Genomic DNA, 16,128 nt, shown 5'->3' on the forward strand with positions numbered 1-16,128 from the left:
CACTGCGACCTCTGCTTTTCCGCTAAACGCTGCATTGGTTTCACTTACGACGTCACCATCATCGCTGCCATCGCCATCGTCGTTCATAATTAATTTTCTAGTGAATTTACTTTCATGGCATTTTGGCTCGCTGAGAGTGGAGCAGCAGAGGAAAAGACCTACCGCTTTTCCGCCCGCTTTCCCAATTTTCCAGACCCCTCCCCCGCTGTGGGCACATGAAAGTTGTTACAGCTGCGGCATTTATTTTAATTTGAAAACTATTTCCCCATGCCTTTCGACGCGTCGTCTTCCTGCTTGACTTTAGTTGGCTTTTTATAACATTATTTTCCGCAATATTGCGTATACGCAGCGTCCGCCGCTTTCGTTTTAATTTGTATATGGCGTGTGGCCGGCAAGCGGCTAGTGCCGCCGTTCGGGGCTTGCCCCCGAATCGAAATCAGTTATAAATATTAGCACACAGCCCCCATAATGGCAGCATAATTGTGTGGCGTGCCTGGTTCTTGGCGAGGCCAACTTTTTGATATCCTGGCCAAATGAACGTTCACCTTGCAGTTTGTCGGTTTGTTGGTGGCCCGCAGGCTATGCAAATACGTATCGAAATACCCGGCGTAGTTAAGAGCGCAAATTATTTGCACGAAAATATTTTTATGCCCCGAAGACTGGAGGCCGCCGGGTAACTTCCGGAAAAGTCGTCCAACTTGCCACTTGGCGTGTGTGGCGCACATTTCGCTCCTCGGGGAGTCGTTGCCCCAGCCAAATTCCAACTGCCAGTGGTGCCGCTTTTCCGGGATGCCCAGGAAATGAAGAATTGCCTCACAGCGAGGGTATTCACTGAAACTAAACTGATAAAAACTATTGCTCCACATAAGTTGAGAATTTTTTTGAGTTGTCTAGGGCAAACCAAGTAGATAGCCATCATGATCTTAATATCTTTTGGTATTTGCAACAAAAATTGGCGACGAAATGGTTAAGCAGAAAAAAGTCGAATTGGTATCACTATCGGACATAATAAAAGGAAAATAAATTGGAAAGTAGCCCGCCCCACGAGAAGTGGGAGTATCAGAAAGTGAAGGTATGGTTTCTGCAGACCGGCGATTACCTTTGATTGGTCACTTAAGCAGCGTTTTCGTTCCTGGATTGTTTTTTATTGGCAAATGATTTATATAAAGTTATGGAGTAGATACAAGGTCAGTCAGTAATAAAACTCAAAATTTTTTTTTAATTCAACTGGAAATTTAGCGCAACACTATTGAATCAGAATTGTATGGTCTGCATTGGAGGCTTGCACGCGAGTTGACTATTGATCATTTTCAAGCTTCTTAAAAAGAGTGGCAGCAGATTTAAAGTTGACTCTTCTACAACCTGGGTTCTCCGTATTCAATGAATGCACTGGAGTTCGAGCCACTGGTTGATCCGTATTAATAGGTAGTGAGGCATCCGATTGCAGAGCTATTTTGGCCTCGAAGAATTGTTTTGCACCACTGACACCCACTTTGGACACGTCTACCGCTTTACTCCGTGCCAAACGCATCCGGTCCCGATCTAAAAGATGACCCTTTCTTAATTCCAAGCGGTTCAAAACAGTTCCGTAAATAAGGAGCGCGTGGCAGAAGGTTAGACGTTCCACGTGATTTCCCACCACATGGCTCATTACGTTTTTGGCAGCCAAATGGGTTTGTGGCATCTCCAGTTTTTCCAGGAATCTCTTCAGTTCGCCAAGACTTATGTACCCGTCCTGGTCTTCATCCGTCTGCGTGAAACATGAATAAGCGGTATCTATTTCCTTGTGATTGAACCAAGCCGAGAAGCGTTGGTGAACTTCATCCAGACTAAGTTCGTAATCACAGTCGCTGTCTTCGGAAGTGACATTCAGTGGTCTTTTCTCCATAACGGTCTTGACCGATTTGCTAATGTTCTCAATATTTTGATCCTGATCTTTATCCAGATCCCGATTGAGAAAGATATCGATTGGAGGAACAATAACAATGCCACTATCCAAACTCAAGGTGGATGCGTGGCGTATGTCCCTGCAAAGGATCGCCTGTCGCATATACCCGTACGAGCAACAGGATGTAAAGGATGTACCGGAACTCAGCTCTTCCACCTCCTCGATCTCCTCATCCGTGTCATTGAACTCTTTCGGTGTTATAAAGCCTTTGATATCTTCCGCTACCCCTGGAGCTTCCAATGTTTTCTGCGTCTCTTCTGGAGCCTCGAAATTTTTCTCGGATACCTCTTCGGTGTTCAACGTCCTGTCTATTTCATCACAAACCATCAACTTTTCTGACTCGATTTTCGGATCATTTTCGAGCGAACTCTGAATTTCGTTCGACGTTGCTGCTGGGATTTTGATTTGGTACCGGATGCTGACTTCCTCTGACATAGTTGCAATGTATTTGGTTCTTAAATATAATAGAAAAACAATAATTTTGTTTGACGCAAACCTGTACAAATGTATAAAGAGATTTTTACGATTATTGAACCACTTTAAATTTTTCTAAAATGACAGTTAAATCAACAATGGCGGATAATTAAATATGTGTTCTTTGATTTAGGTAATGCAATAAAAACCACTTCTATAATTTCCGAGTAAGTACATAAGTATTCATATTAGTAACCAGGACTGTTTGCTAAATTGATTGAATGGTTTTCATATTCTCCACTCACAAGGTCCAGCTTTTTACGGTCGAGGTTCCTGTGTTCCCAGTCCATTTCATATTAATGGCATAGGACGCAAAGTCGGCACGTCTTTTCGGTGCGGACCCCGTTAGCATGCCATGGCCATAAACAGTTAATTAAGCTTTTATTGGTTACTCTTTTTGGTTGGCGCACAGACGACGGTCTGACTGTCTGACATTTCACGTTTTATTTGACAAACAAGCGGCCAAAAAGTGACGACCATAAACGTTGACCCAAGTCGCCTTGGTTGCGGCTATGTGGTTATATAGCTTCTGATCCACCTCCGACTTTCGCAGGAGCTATTTGCCGTGTCCTGGCCGCTTACTTTTTTTTCTGCCTGGCTTATTTATTCACTCATTTCGTGTGCAAAAATATTTGGTGATAACGAGCTGGCAGCCCACGGCTACTTGTCATGTTTAAACCACATTTATTTGCCGCTGCCTTTGTCCCGGCGACAATAAAAAAGTGTACGTATTACGTATATATAGGGGACTTTTTTGTTTTGCAGCTCTTGTATTTCTTTGGTTTTTTTACTGGACTACCCATACAAGAAGAACGAGCTGCGAGAAATGTCAGAAAAAAGTTGCGGGTTTCAGCATTTAATTTACATAGCAAAGTTTTCCTTATTTTGAGAATTCTGATTATAAAATTGCCGGCGAAATGGGAACTTGCAAAAGTGCCTGCAACTGGGTTAAGCCAAAACATTGACGGCCAGATAAAACGCAAAAAAACGAACAGTTTGTTCTGCGAAAAGGGTCCTGAAAAAGGGCAGGCAGGCAGCTGGTTGCCAAAAGTTGTGTGACCTTTAATCGCTGCCCACAAACGGGAAAAAGGGCGGGGAAATAGGGACAGGATTTAATTATATAAAACAAATACTACTAAAAAATATATTAATAAGGTAAAATAGTTGGCATTCTTTTTTAAAGGTGGCAAATACACTCTAGCCCCTCTGGAGAGATTTCCGTTTGGGGAACGCTATGCACCTGCAAAGTCTGCTTTCGGGCAGAAGAAACTTTTAGTTTGGCCTAAAAGTGTCAAAACAACTGGCTCGGATGCTGGTCCGCCCAAAGAAAGTGTAAGTTGTTGATTTCTTGAGCCAGTGCAAGCCAGCATTGGAAGTGGGAACACCCACAAGAGCAACTCTGCCATTTGGCCAATGGCCAAGACTCACTTTTTTGCCAGCGGACTTCGACTTTCGGGCAGTTCATGAAAAACTGCAAGTGAAAATGAAATGCAGGCTGGCGCATAAATTGCAGCCCAGTATAATATTTGTTGAAAACAAATAAAAACGGCCTGACTACCGGTCGATCATAATTAATGATTGGAATTGGCATTTTTCTCTCCGCAGGACGAGCCATAATAAATCTCAATATAACTCAAGTGACTGTTACAGTCTAAACTTTGACATTTGATAGAAGGGTTGAACCTCCGCCTTTTTTTTTTGGGCTTGTGCAGCAACCGTTTGTCAAAAAAGGTCCAGCTTAAAGCCAAAAACACTTGGTCTAGGTCCAGCGTTTGCTGCAAAGGTTTATATAAGTATAAGACAAACACATATATATATATTGGACTTACCCTCTTTTTAGTCTGGAAAGCCAAATTGATTGCTTGAAAAATTTCAGCCTCATTCCGGGCCATCTTTAGTCATTCGGATCCCTTGCCTTTTTGCCCATTTATTTTTTTCCCCATTCGGGATTTTACTTAATTGAAACCTTAAATGTTTTTACATTGCGTTTGCCTACAGCGTGAAAGGAAGCCACAGCACAAGCCCGTGGAGTAAAAAGTATCCTGCTTTTTATTTTTTGTGAAACACACATGCACAAAAGCACACCAAAGTCAATCAATCAAATTGGGATTCACCACTTGCAGACTTTGTTTTTTGTGGCAGTTTTAAGAGATTTCAACAGCTGCAAGTGTCAGTTGAATGCTGACCTTAGGAAGGGCGAGTTTTCTTTGATTAAATACCCATAAGAGATAAGTTCACTTATAGATTGAATTTACCCCTGCTTATTACTTATCCCATTCAGCAAAGATCCTTGACCTTTGCTCGCAATTAAAGAGTCCCCTTAAAATTGGTAGTGTACATCCACTTTTTTTCTAGTATATTTGAATGGCCATTAAAGTCATAATTTCACATTAAATGCAGACGTGACTGCGGCAAAAGGCAGACCACCGAAATGTCCCAATGGGCGCCACATGAATCCAATTGAGGCGACCATGTCTTGAAGGCAGCCTTTTTTTCTGCTCCTGCACCACTGTTTTCCCGGCAGGCAGGACAAACATTAATAAGTCAATTGATGTTTGGGTTAACCCACCGACGTGGCTAGGGGGTCGATGTTAGCCAGGAGCGGCGGCCAGTTCGTCATTCGAGAGGCAGTGGCTCCCTGGCGACGACATGCGTGTGCTCACATTTATCCCAACGGGAGCTGCGACTAATTGCAATTTATGTACGCAATAAAACATTCGCCAAACGGCTGCCATTCGTTACGGCCGATGGTTATAAATTTATGAATAAAACAAATTCGCCGATGGGGCCGAGGCTTTATTAATCAGTACACTGCCAGGACTAAGGACCCCCGGTGACCTGCAGTCAATTGGAGTCAATGCTCAAATAATCACCGCACACCCGAAAATGGGAAGAGCATGAATGCCTTGATTGGGCAAACCGGAGTTTGATTTAAAGCGCGGAATCAGGGCATAAAGAGCATTAAAAAATTTACTACTGCATTACACAAGGATCCGAAGGCGAATACAAAATTTAACTGCCGCAGTCGTTACGCTCGAGGCATTAAAAGTAATCTGCTTAGCATTTTGCGGGAAATTATTCGACCAGCCAAAACAGGTGGCCAAAGGATTCGCAGGGGAAATGGTTTCAAAGGCGAACTGGAAATGCTCTATACAGACTTTTGTGTAAAGGGTATTTGCTTTTGGTAAAGAACTCTGTGAAGGCCTAATATTTATTATTTTTTATCACTCTATTTATTGTCCGCCTGTTATAAGAATTTATTGAAGGCCAAGGTACCATATTTTAAAGTCGGCTTAAGCAGCAGCAACTGCCAATTCGTATAGATGGGCATTTCAGAGAAGGGAGAAGATCCGGGGAAGCCGCTTTTGGCTTCTTCTCCATTTGAAGTGATTGCCGTGCACAATTCGCGCTAAAAGCTTTCACTTGCCAATTGCCGATGAAAACAAATGTGCCGCAGTCTGCAGTCCGTAGTCTCCTCTTTTTCTGTCTTCACCTATTGCCTACTCAACCGTTTGGATTGGCAGATGATTCTGTTTTTGCTGTTGTTTTGGCCAACAGAAACCCAAGTTGGCCAGCCGCTTAAAGAGGTAGAGACGTGAATTGGTAAGAGAGCGAATGGTAAATACCCTTAATAAATATTGTATGTATTTTAACTACTAATTCAATAATTTGTACTATTCAGTAGAAGCTGTTTAACATGGAATATTAAAGGGTTTCAGGCTTAATATAATTTAAAAATAGTGGAAACGAGCAATGTAATGTACTTAAACAAGCCAATGCAGCTAAAATAAGAATGTTGACAAATCTAATTTTTACATTCTATTTAGAAATGTGCACCTATGGGTCCACCAAACCAATTTTGAAATTCAGAAGACCCGTGAGTAAGTAACTTGGAAAACAAAGCACTCAGAACTGCTCAATGGGGTTTTGCTATCAGGACTGAGCTAATTGAAAACTACTTTCCAGTTCAGTATGTATAGTGTGTGTATACACTTACCCACACACTCACATCGATAAAGACGGATAGAAAGCTGCAGTCAGTGCTGTCAGTAGCCAGGAAATATGCAGCCTTTGAAACGAAATACATTCTGTACTATCAAAATTTTCATGAATCTCTTATTACTTAGAATAATTGTATCCTAGGAGACGGCATAAGATAGAATGTTTGTCTTACCACTTAGCTAAAATAGCCATATTAAGTAAAAAAAAGGGTCAAATTTGATGAAAGCCCTAGGAAAAATGGATAAACTCACAGCACTGTCAACGGCAAAAACGAGGAAAAGAAAGCCGCACATTACTCATACGCAACGTTGGTCATGGCTCGCCTATGCATCCATTGTAGTTTCTGCGGGACAGAGGTTCTTGAGAGGGGCACGTCTAAGCATTTTGTTTTTTTTTTCTTGCGTATTAATGCCGGGACATGCATTCTGGTGTCGTTGTCTGAGAAAACACAAGCAAAACTGGTTACACTTTTTATTTAAATAACAAATTATATATACAAATATTATATGAAGCAAAATGCTTTTTATTCAGAAGCAGATTTTATAAATTCCTTTATTGTATTTGAAAAACATTCAAGTAGTTTTAAGCTCTGCTCTAAAATCTCTTGCCAAACCGCGCAATTTAGCGCTTGTTTTCTTTTTGCACTGTGTGGCTTGAATGTATTTTGTGTTCTCGATTTCCCACAGCGACTTTGTACGTGATGCGGCATGCGAAATGGGGCGCGTAAGATGACGCTGAAAGGGGTATTTGGGTCAGAATTAGGCGTGGTCTGCCAGCTCGTCTTCCGCCTTTTGCGGCTGTTTACTGAACTCGTTGAACTCTCCGCCAGGTGCCAATCACCCGGCATTCACCCGTTAATAGCAACAAATGGCAACACCTGCAAATGCACTTCATCAGGCACGGCGAACTTAAGTGCATTCTCAACAGTTTCCGTTTCTTTTCCGCTGCAAAGAGCACTCTTCGCAGGAAAGGGGGAAATTCAGGCGTTCTTGCTGCATTCAATCTCCACGCCCCGCCCTGATTTAGAATTAATAAAGGCTGCGCATTTTCCCTTTATTTTATTATTTCTTTCTACCTTTTTGCTGTCGCCAACAGCAGTTGATTTCACCTGGCATTGTCCTGGCCAACACAAGCACACACACACACACTCATGCAAATGGGGAGCTGTATATAAATGTGTTGCATACATTTCAGCGCCAAGATTTATGCAAGTTAACACGCGCAAGCTTAAGTTTGCTGACAACGCTGCTACGCCGGATGCGGTCGCGACGGAGTTGCAGCCGAAACCAGAAACCCGCACACGCAAGCTGCCTGACCGCCCGTTGCAGACGCTGACGCAACATTCAGCCGACTTTCCAGCGGCAGCGGCGGCTTCGTGGTCCGGCGGAGCTTGCCCTAAGTTCCAGTTTTAATTTTGTTCTCCAATTGTCACGTACAATGAATAAAAACAAATAAATACAATTAATAAATAACAGTCTTATTCTAATTGGCGCCCACACGGAAAGTAACCCAGTTACTCTAACTCTTCGAGCTAACGCAAAGAGTCGCGGTACGGTTCAGTGAAGTGAATAACAAAATCAACAAGTGAACAGTTACTCTATTATCTAACCGGAATAACTCTTCGAGCTAAAGCAAAGAGTTGCGGTATGATTTAATAAAGTAAACAAAAAACAACAAAACCAATTTAGTGGAAAAAAAAACCACAAAAAACAGTGCAAGAATTCACCAAAAAGAACAAATTTTGAAAAAAAAAAACAAAAACAAAAATAGTGCAAAATACGCACACAACAAATACAAAAAAATTAAGAACCCCAGCCAAAAAGCTGAGCGAGTTAAAAAAATCAAATCAACAAGTACGAGCGGCCGACGGGAAACAGCATATCGCAGCGGCCACCACACCACTTGATCGAAGTTCGAATTTCATATATAAAAAGATGTAAGTGAGATGTTCATTTTTTATTTTTCGAATAAGGTAAATAAAATACTTAGAGCTGTCAGTGTGAGAAACAAACTTAAATAAATTTCTGCCTGTTGCAATAAAGCGTTAAACAGCATCTATAAGCTTAAACAAAAAATTAATTCCGAAACGATTTGAGTCTTTTTATGCTGCGTCCAGGGCAATACCAAAACAGAGCGGACGACAGTAGTGGCGACGAACTAATAGCCTCATACTTAGAGCGGACTTTAGAACAATCAAAAAAAATGAATGCTGAACAGGTTGCCCGAATGGAGGCAAAAGTGCAGGCAGCCCTTGAGCAACAAGCCCGCTTATTTGACGAAAAGATAGCCTCCCTGACAAACCAACTTGGTAAAGCTAGAGTTTCTGCACCACAGATAGAAATTTTCCAGGAAGCTGAAATAGTGCCAGGGACCCGCTGCGATGAGCCCTTAGATGTAGCAAAGTCCATCCCCGAGTTCGACGGAAAGATAGAAAACTATGTTTCGTGGAGGCAAGCCGCTTCCGCAGCTTATAAAGTCTTCGAACCATACAGCGGCACCTCAAGACACTACCAGGCAGTAGCTATAATCAGGAACAAAGTAAGGGGACCAGCAGATGCTGTGCTGGCCTCATTCAGCACAGTGTTGAATTTTAAAGCCATTATTGCTAGGTTAGATTTTACATACGCGGACAAAACACCGGTTCACGTTATCCAACAGCAACTAAGCACTCTTCAGCAGGGCAACTTGCCACTACTACAATATTTCGACGAAGTCGAAAAAAAACTCACACTATTGACAAATAAAACACTAATGACGCACGACTCCGTCGCAGCGGCTATATTAAACGAAAAATTTAGAAGCGACGCGCTTCACGTTTTCGTCTCAGGATTAAAAAAATCTCTGAAGTGGGCAGTCTTCCCGGCGCAACCAATAGATCTCCCCTCAGCCTTAGCTCTGGCCCAAGAGGCTGAATCAAGCAATGAGAGAGGCTATTTCGCAGCAAATTTTGCAAGACATCTTGAGGAAAAACCCCAGAAACAAAATTCGCAAAAGTCTCAGAACTGGCGTCAGAACGCCCAACAGGCAAAGGAAGAAAATCCTCAAAACAGGAATCCCTACTTCCAAAGGAACCAAAAAGACAGGAATGACCAGCAAAACCCAAATAGCGCAAAACAGCGCTTTAACAACCAAAAGTCCCAAGGGCGGGGTCCCGAGCCAATGGAGGTGGATCCCTCCTCGCGCTCCAGGCAACCCACACAGGGTTACTGGAACAATCAAAGGTACGGCGACCAGTCCATGAGGACCCAACAAAACCTAAATCATCTACCCCAAGAAGAGAGTAGCGGTGACTACGAGTCACGGTCACAGCATGAAACGACACAGGTTGAGGACGATTTGTCCGAAGTCGAAAGCTGTAATTTTTTAGCGGAAGCTCCCTGCTTCCGTTTATAAGACGAACGGTTGCAGGGCGAATTATCAGACTTCTGATAGACACAGGGGCCTCAAAAAATTATATAAAACCCCTTCCCGAACTGGCACATTGGGTGTCAGTTGACAGCCCTTTCCAAGTCAAATCAATTCATGGGCACACTAAGATCGAGCAGAAATGCCCCATCCACCTTTTCGGTGTAAAGTCCTATTTTTTCATGCTAGAGTCACTTAATGACTTTGATGGCATAATTGGCCTTGACCTGTTAAAGCAGATCAATGCCCAAATAGATCTGACAAACAACGTCATTAAACATGACCATGGGATGAATAAAATCGAGTTCACTAAATGTCAACAGGTGAACCATATTCAAATTAATGACGCAGATGTCCCTCCTGCTATCAGACCCACTTTTGATAGTATGATCAAAAAAATGGTAAAGGCATTTGCGGACGTTAACGAGTCCCTACCGTACAACATAAATACGGTTGCCACCATACCAACGGATGACGAACCAGTTTACTCAAAACTGTATCCGTATCCAAAGGGCGTGTCTGACTTTGTCAATGCAGAGGTTAAACAACTTCTAGCGAATGGCATAATACGACCGTCAAAGTCCCCTTACAATAACCCGATATGGGTCGTCGACAAAAAAGGCATCGACGAAGCGGGTCACAAACAAAAGCGTCTGGTTATTGATTTTAGGAAACTAAATCATAAGACAACCGACGACAAATACCCTATCCCATCCATTTCAACTATATTGTCAAATTTGGGCGAGGCCCAGTATTTCACTACGCTGGACCTCAAGTCAGGGTTTCACCAAATCGAATTGGCTGAAAGAGACAGGAAAAAGACAGCGTTCTCTGTCAACAACGGGAAGTACGAGTATTGTAGACTCCCCTTCGGGCTGAAAAATGCCCCAAGTATTTTTCAACGAGCCATCGATGATGTGCTCCGCGAACAAATTGGTAAGATATGTTATGTTTACGTCGACGACGTAATAATTTTCTCCAAGTCCAAAGAAGACCACGTCAGAGACATTGAGTGGGTCTTGGAAAATCTAAGGGACGCAGGCATGCGGGTGTCTCAAGAAAAATCCAAGTTTTTTAAAAAAAACGTGGAATACTTGGGATTTACAGTGTGCAGAGGCGGGATTCAGTCTTCGCCCGATAAAATTAAGGCTATTAAGGACTTTCCCCCACCAAAAACCCTATTCGCTCTAAGGTCATTTTTAGGTTTAGCACGCTATTATAGCTGCTTCATAACGGGCTTCGCCAACATCGCAAAGCCCCTAACAGATATCTTGAAAGGCGAAAATGGCAAAGTAAGTGCCAACTACTCAAGAAAGGTGATAATCGAGTTGTCACCAGAGCAGAATGAAGCCTTCGATAGGCTAAAAAATATACTGGCCTCCGAAGATGTAATGTTGTCCTACCCAAATTACAAGAAGCCTTTTGACCTCACAACAGACGCGTCTGGCTGCGGACTGGGAGCGGTACTGTCTCAAGACGGCCGCCCGATAACAATGATCTCGCGAACACTGCGAGGTAACGAGGTAAATTTTGCCACAAATGAGCGTGAGCTTCTCGCCATTGTATGGGCACTTAAGAACCTCAGAAATTACCTGTATGGTGTCAAGAATCTTAACATTCATACAGACCACCAGCCATTAACCTTTTCGGCATCGGACAAAAACCCGAATGCCAAAATAAAGCGTTGGAAAGCCTTCATTGATGAGCACAACGCAAACATAATTTATAAACCCGGAAAAGAGAACTTGGTAGCAGACGCTCTGTCTCGCCAAAATGTCAACGCACTAGAGGACTCAGTAGACTCGGATGTCGCCACCATCCACAGCGAAGAATCCCTCACGTATACCATTGAAGCCACGGACAAACCGGTGAATTGTTTCCGGAACCAAATTATTTTGAGAGAAGGAACTATTCCCCAACAGAAGACGCTTATTTTGTTTAAGGCAAAAACTCGTCACATACTACATTTTTCTGATCGCAGCACATTATTGCAAAGCATTAAAGATGCAGTAAATGCTGACGTAGTCAACGCAATTCATTGCGAGCTACCCATACTGGCTTTTATCCAGCACGGACTGGTTATGGCATTCCCTTCCACCACCTTTAGATATTGCAAGAACTTGGTAACAGACATTGTAAACCCAATGGAACAGAGGGAAATTGCGACGGCCGAACATAATCGCGCGCACAGAGCAGCCCAAGAAAATGCGAAACAAATACTTAGGGACTACTTTTTTCCAAAAATGGGTCACTTAACTTCAGAAATAGCTGCAAACTGTAGAATTTGTACTATGAGCAAACATGATCGGCACCCAAGAAAGCAGGAATTAGGAAAAACCCCGATACCGTCGTTTGCCGGAGAAATGTTGCATATAGATGTTTACTCCACTGCTGGTAAATATTTTCTAACCTGCATCGATAAGTTTTCCAAGTTTGCGGTAGTACAGCCTATACGGTCTCGCGCAATTGTGGATATAAAAGCTCCACTTTTGCAACTTTTGAACATGTTCCCCGAAACAAAGGCAATTTACTGCGACAACGAGAAATCCTTGAACTCAGAAACTATTAAATCAATGCTCAGCAATAACTTTGGCATCGTGATTTCAAACGCCCCACCCTTGCATAGTCTCTCTAATGGACAAGTCGAGCGGTTCCATGGCACTCTTGGGGATATAGCACGCTCTTATAAGTTGGAAACACAAGTAGAGGACACTGTCGAAAACATTCTCTTTGCAACTATAAAGTACAACAGGTCAATTCATTCGGTGACAAACGAGAGACCCATAGACGTAATTCACGCAGCCTCCAAAGGTAGTACAGAGCAGATCAAAGAAAAAATTGCATCAGCACAGCAAAAGACACTTGACCAAATGAATAAAAAAAGGGTCTATAAGTCGTATTTGGTAGGCGATCAGGTTTGGATAAAAAACAATAAGAGACTAGGAAATAAACTATCACCCCTATTCACAGAGGGTATAGTGGAAGCAGATCTAGGTACGACGGTTCTTATTAAAGGGAGGGTGGTCCATAAGGACAATCTTAAATAGGCTCTTGACATTTGAAAAATCATAACAACTATTTCTAACTAATTACATTTTTATTTAGGTTATATCTTTTCAGTTTAATAATAGCAACCATGACCTTGACCGAAGCGACATTGAGACTCAACGACTACTCCCACGCGGACTACATACCTATAGTTGACGGAGATGTAACAATCTGGGACTCGTACACTTATTTAGGACACACGACGAACTTGACATCGTTCGAAATTTACATCGACGAGACATGGAAATTAATAGACAAACTACCCAAAGACCATATGAGACAGGTACTGAAAACGGACGTACAGCACATAGCCACCTTAATAACTACCCTGACCGTTCATCACCGACAAGCACGTAGCATTAACATGATAGGTAGTGCCCTTAAGGCAATTGCAGGAACCCCAGATTTTGATGACTGGGAACAAATAAAATTCAAACAAAATCAGTTAATAGAATCCGAAAGCAAGCAGATAGAGATCAACACTAAATTCCAAGCAAGACTCAATGACGTTTCCAGGGCCCTCAATGCAATTTTGAAACCAGATGCAGAGGTCGAACATTTTTATGCAACTATTTTGGCAAAGAATAGAATGATAATTACAAACCTTGAGGACTTAATCCTCACTGTTACACTTGCAAAAATAAATTTAATCAGCCCCCTTATACTAGACAGCATCGACATTAAAGAATTATTAAATGAACAACTCACCAATACTAGTATAACCGACCTTTTAGAGGTCTCCCATATAAAAGCTTTTCAAAATTCTGAATTATTGTACTTTCTGATCAAATATCCCAAACCTCTGTTAAGCTGTAAAAAAATAGATATCCTTCCTGTCCAACATAATAACATAATATTAGATCTAGAAGAGGGTAATACGGTGGCCGACTGCGGAACAAAGACCTTCGCTGTACGTGACTGCGCTGCTACTGTGAGCACCACTTTCTGCAGAAGACTAAAAGATACTTCATGCGCTCAACAACTGGTATCTGGAACTGTCGCTCACTGTGCCACACGCCCCGGTCACCTGGCGCCCGTGATAGTAATCGGAGAGGGTATTGCAGTAATAAACAACGCGACTATGAATGTAGTGGACAGCACTGGACACAAACAGATAATCGCGGGAACATTCCTCGCGACTTACGACGATTACGTCTCACTAAATGGCACCCGTTACGTGAACCACCGAGGCATCCTGAAGAAGAAACCTGCCGTATCCACGTCAGCCGTGGTCAATGTCACCCTTTTCAGAGAACATCTGAGCCTCCCATTTCTACATGACCTAACCATGAAGAATCTCCGACATATCGGGGATCTTAGAACAGGATTATCTTCACGATCGTATGGCGGCTTAGCACTGATCGCCCTATTCCTACTCCTCCTGGGCACCTGGAAATTGTACCAGTGCAGAAGGGGAAGGAAGAAACCCGAGGACGCGTTTCAAACTAGTAGGGGAGGAGTTAACACGCGCAAGCTTAAGTTTGCTGACAACGCTGCTACGCCGGATGCGGTCGCGACGGAGTTGCAGCCGAAACCAGAAACCCGCACACGCAAGCTGCCTGACCGCCCGTTGCAGACGCTGACGCAACATTCAGCCGACTTTCCAGCGGCAGCGGCGGCTTCGTGGTCCGGCGGAGCTTGCCCTAAGTTCCAGTTTTAATTTTGTTCTCCAATTGTCACGTACAATGAATAAAAACAAATAAATACAATTAATAAATAACAGTCTTATTCTAATTTGCACAAGCAACTCCGGATAGCTGCTGCATATGGGTAAGTTCATGCTGCTGTCTTTTTAGTTTTTACGTTTATGCAAAGTGCAGCGACTAGTACCTCTCCCTTTCACACTCTTGGTGTAGCCTATCCCTGTCCGTATCCCTCGCTCTCGTTTTACCATATCGTGTGTGTATGTGTGTGTGTTTTTGCATAAAACTTTAGGTGCTGTTGTTTTTGTTTTTATGCGGCATTTGTGTCAAGTACACGACGCAGATTAAAGGCTGCAGCCCGGGAAGATGGCACAAGGTGCAGACACTCTCACACAGTCAAACACACGGAAATAAAAGGAGTGTGCACAGTGAGAAATTTGGTGTTCATTTCTAAGTTCTAACCAACAAATATGTAGAAAAGTCACATAATAGGTTGGCAAATCCGCATTTAATCAAATGTTTAATTAAGATTGATGACATACTTTTAATCAAATATTATAACTACAATATAAGTATCTCTAGTTTATCTCAGTGTCGGCAGCGGCAGAGAAGAAGACCTGCTCGGTGGGGAGAGATAAATGGCCAAGCAACGAAGCACAAATCGAAAGGAATTGCAATTTAATGGCATAACCTGTGCCAGGAGCCAGGATTCCACTCGCTGGTGTGTGTTTACGGGTCTGTATATGTTACTGTCCCATATGTTTCCGGCTGCCTTCTGATTGGGCAACGTAATGGAACTGCGTAATTCGGTGTCGCTTTAAGATTATGAAAGTGTCCTGGCTGATAGCTGTAATGGACGAAGCGGTTTATGGCAAAATTAAACTTCATTTTAGGTCGAAAAGTAAGACGAAGCCATTCATAAATTTATTGTCGAAAAGTACACTTGCCCTAGGGACACGAAGATATTAATGTTATAATTAATCTTTATATTTTACAGTTAACTGAAATCGTACTGAGCGAACCAAACTTAACTTCCGACCCTCGATATAATCCTTATCGCATTGCAGAAAGTCTCGTATTTTTAATGTTTATCCAACTCTTAACGCATTACGCCAAGCTGACTCAGACTCCGGACTTTTGGCAATCAAAAGTGCATAACTGTGTATGACAGCCAGCCGAAAAAAAGAGGGGCAAAAGCAAACTGTGGCCAAAGTAAACGGAATCGGGCTGAAAGCACCCGGCAGTGTGTGCAATTTTACAGTAAATTGCAATAAGGTGTAAAGTCAAGTTGCTCTTTTTCCCGTTGCCCAGAGTCACACATGGCACACTGGCGAAAAGGAGACTTTCCATTCCGGGCGGCTGCCACGCCCCGCCCCCCGATCCCGTTTCCCGCACACTGTTGCACACTGCGAGGCGTTTCCTTTGAGCTCAGCCCGCTGACAGGCGGCACTCAGCTTTAACCCTTTGAGTGGGCGTGTCCTTGGGCGATGCATGGAGGCGTGGAGCGGGAGAGGCAGGAGTAATGGGCCAGCATGCAGGTAAGTAATATTCTTATAAAAAAAAGCACATATATCCGCTCGTGCATATGCAATGCACATTGTTCAAACA

At 42.9% G+C, this 16,128-nt stretch overlaps 1 protein-coding gene across 1 annotated transcript; it reads right to left on the reverse strand.

Moving 5' to 3' along the window:
* Positions 1 to 1,133: 1,133 nt before the first annotated feature.
* LOC117143715 lies at positions 1,134 to 2,492 on the reverse strand. The gene has a single exon (XM_033308514.1). The coding sequence runs from the start codon at positions 2,381 to 2,383 to the stop codon at positions 1,298 to 1,300; it is 1,086 nt and encodes a 361-aa protein (XP_033164405.1). The 5' UTR covers positions 2,384 to 2,492; the 3' UTR covers positions 1,134 to 1,297.
* Between the last annotated feature and the right edge of the window lie 13,636 nt (positions 2,493 to 16,128).

The sequence above is a fragment of the Drosophila mauritiana genome, chromosome 3R (genome assembly GCF_004382145.1).
Source record: "Drosophila mauritiana strain mau12 chromosome 3R, ASM438214v1, whole genome shotgun sequence".
In the NCBI taxonomy this organism is placed as follows: domain Eukaryota; kingdom Metazoa; phylum Arthropoda; class Insecta; order Diptera; family Drosophilidae; genus Drosophila; species Drosophila mauritiana.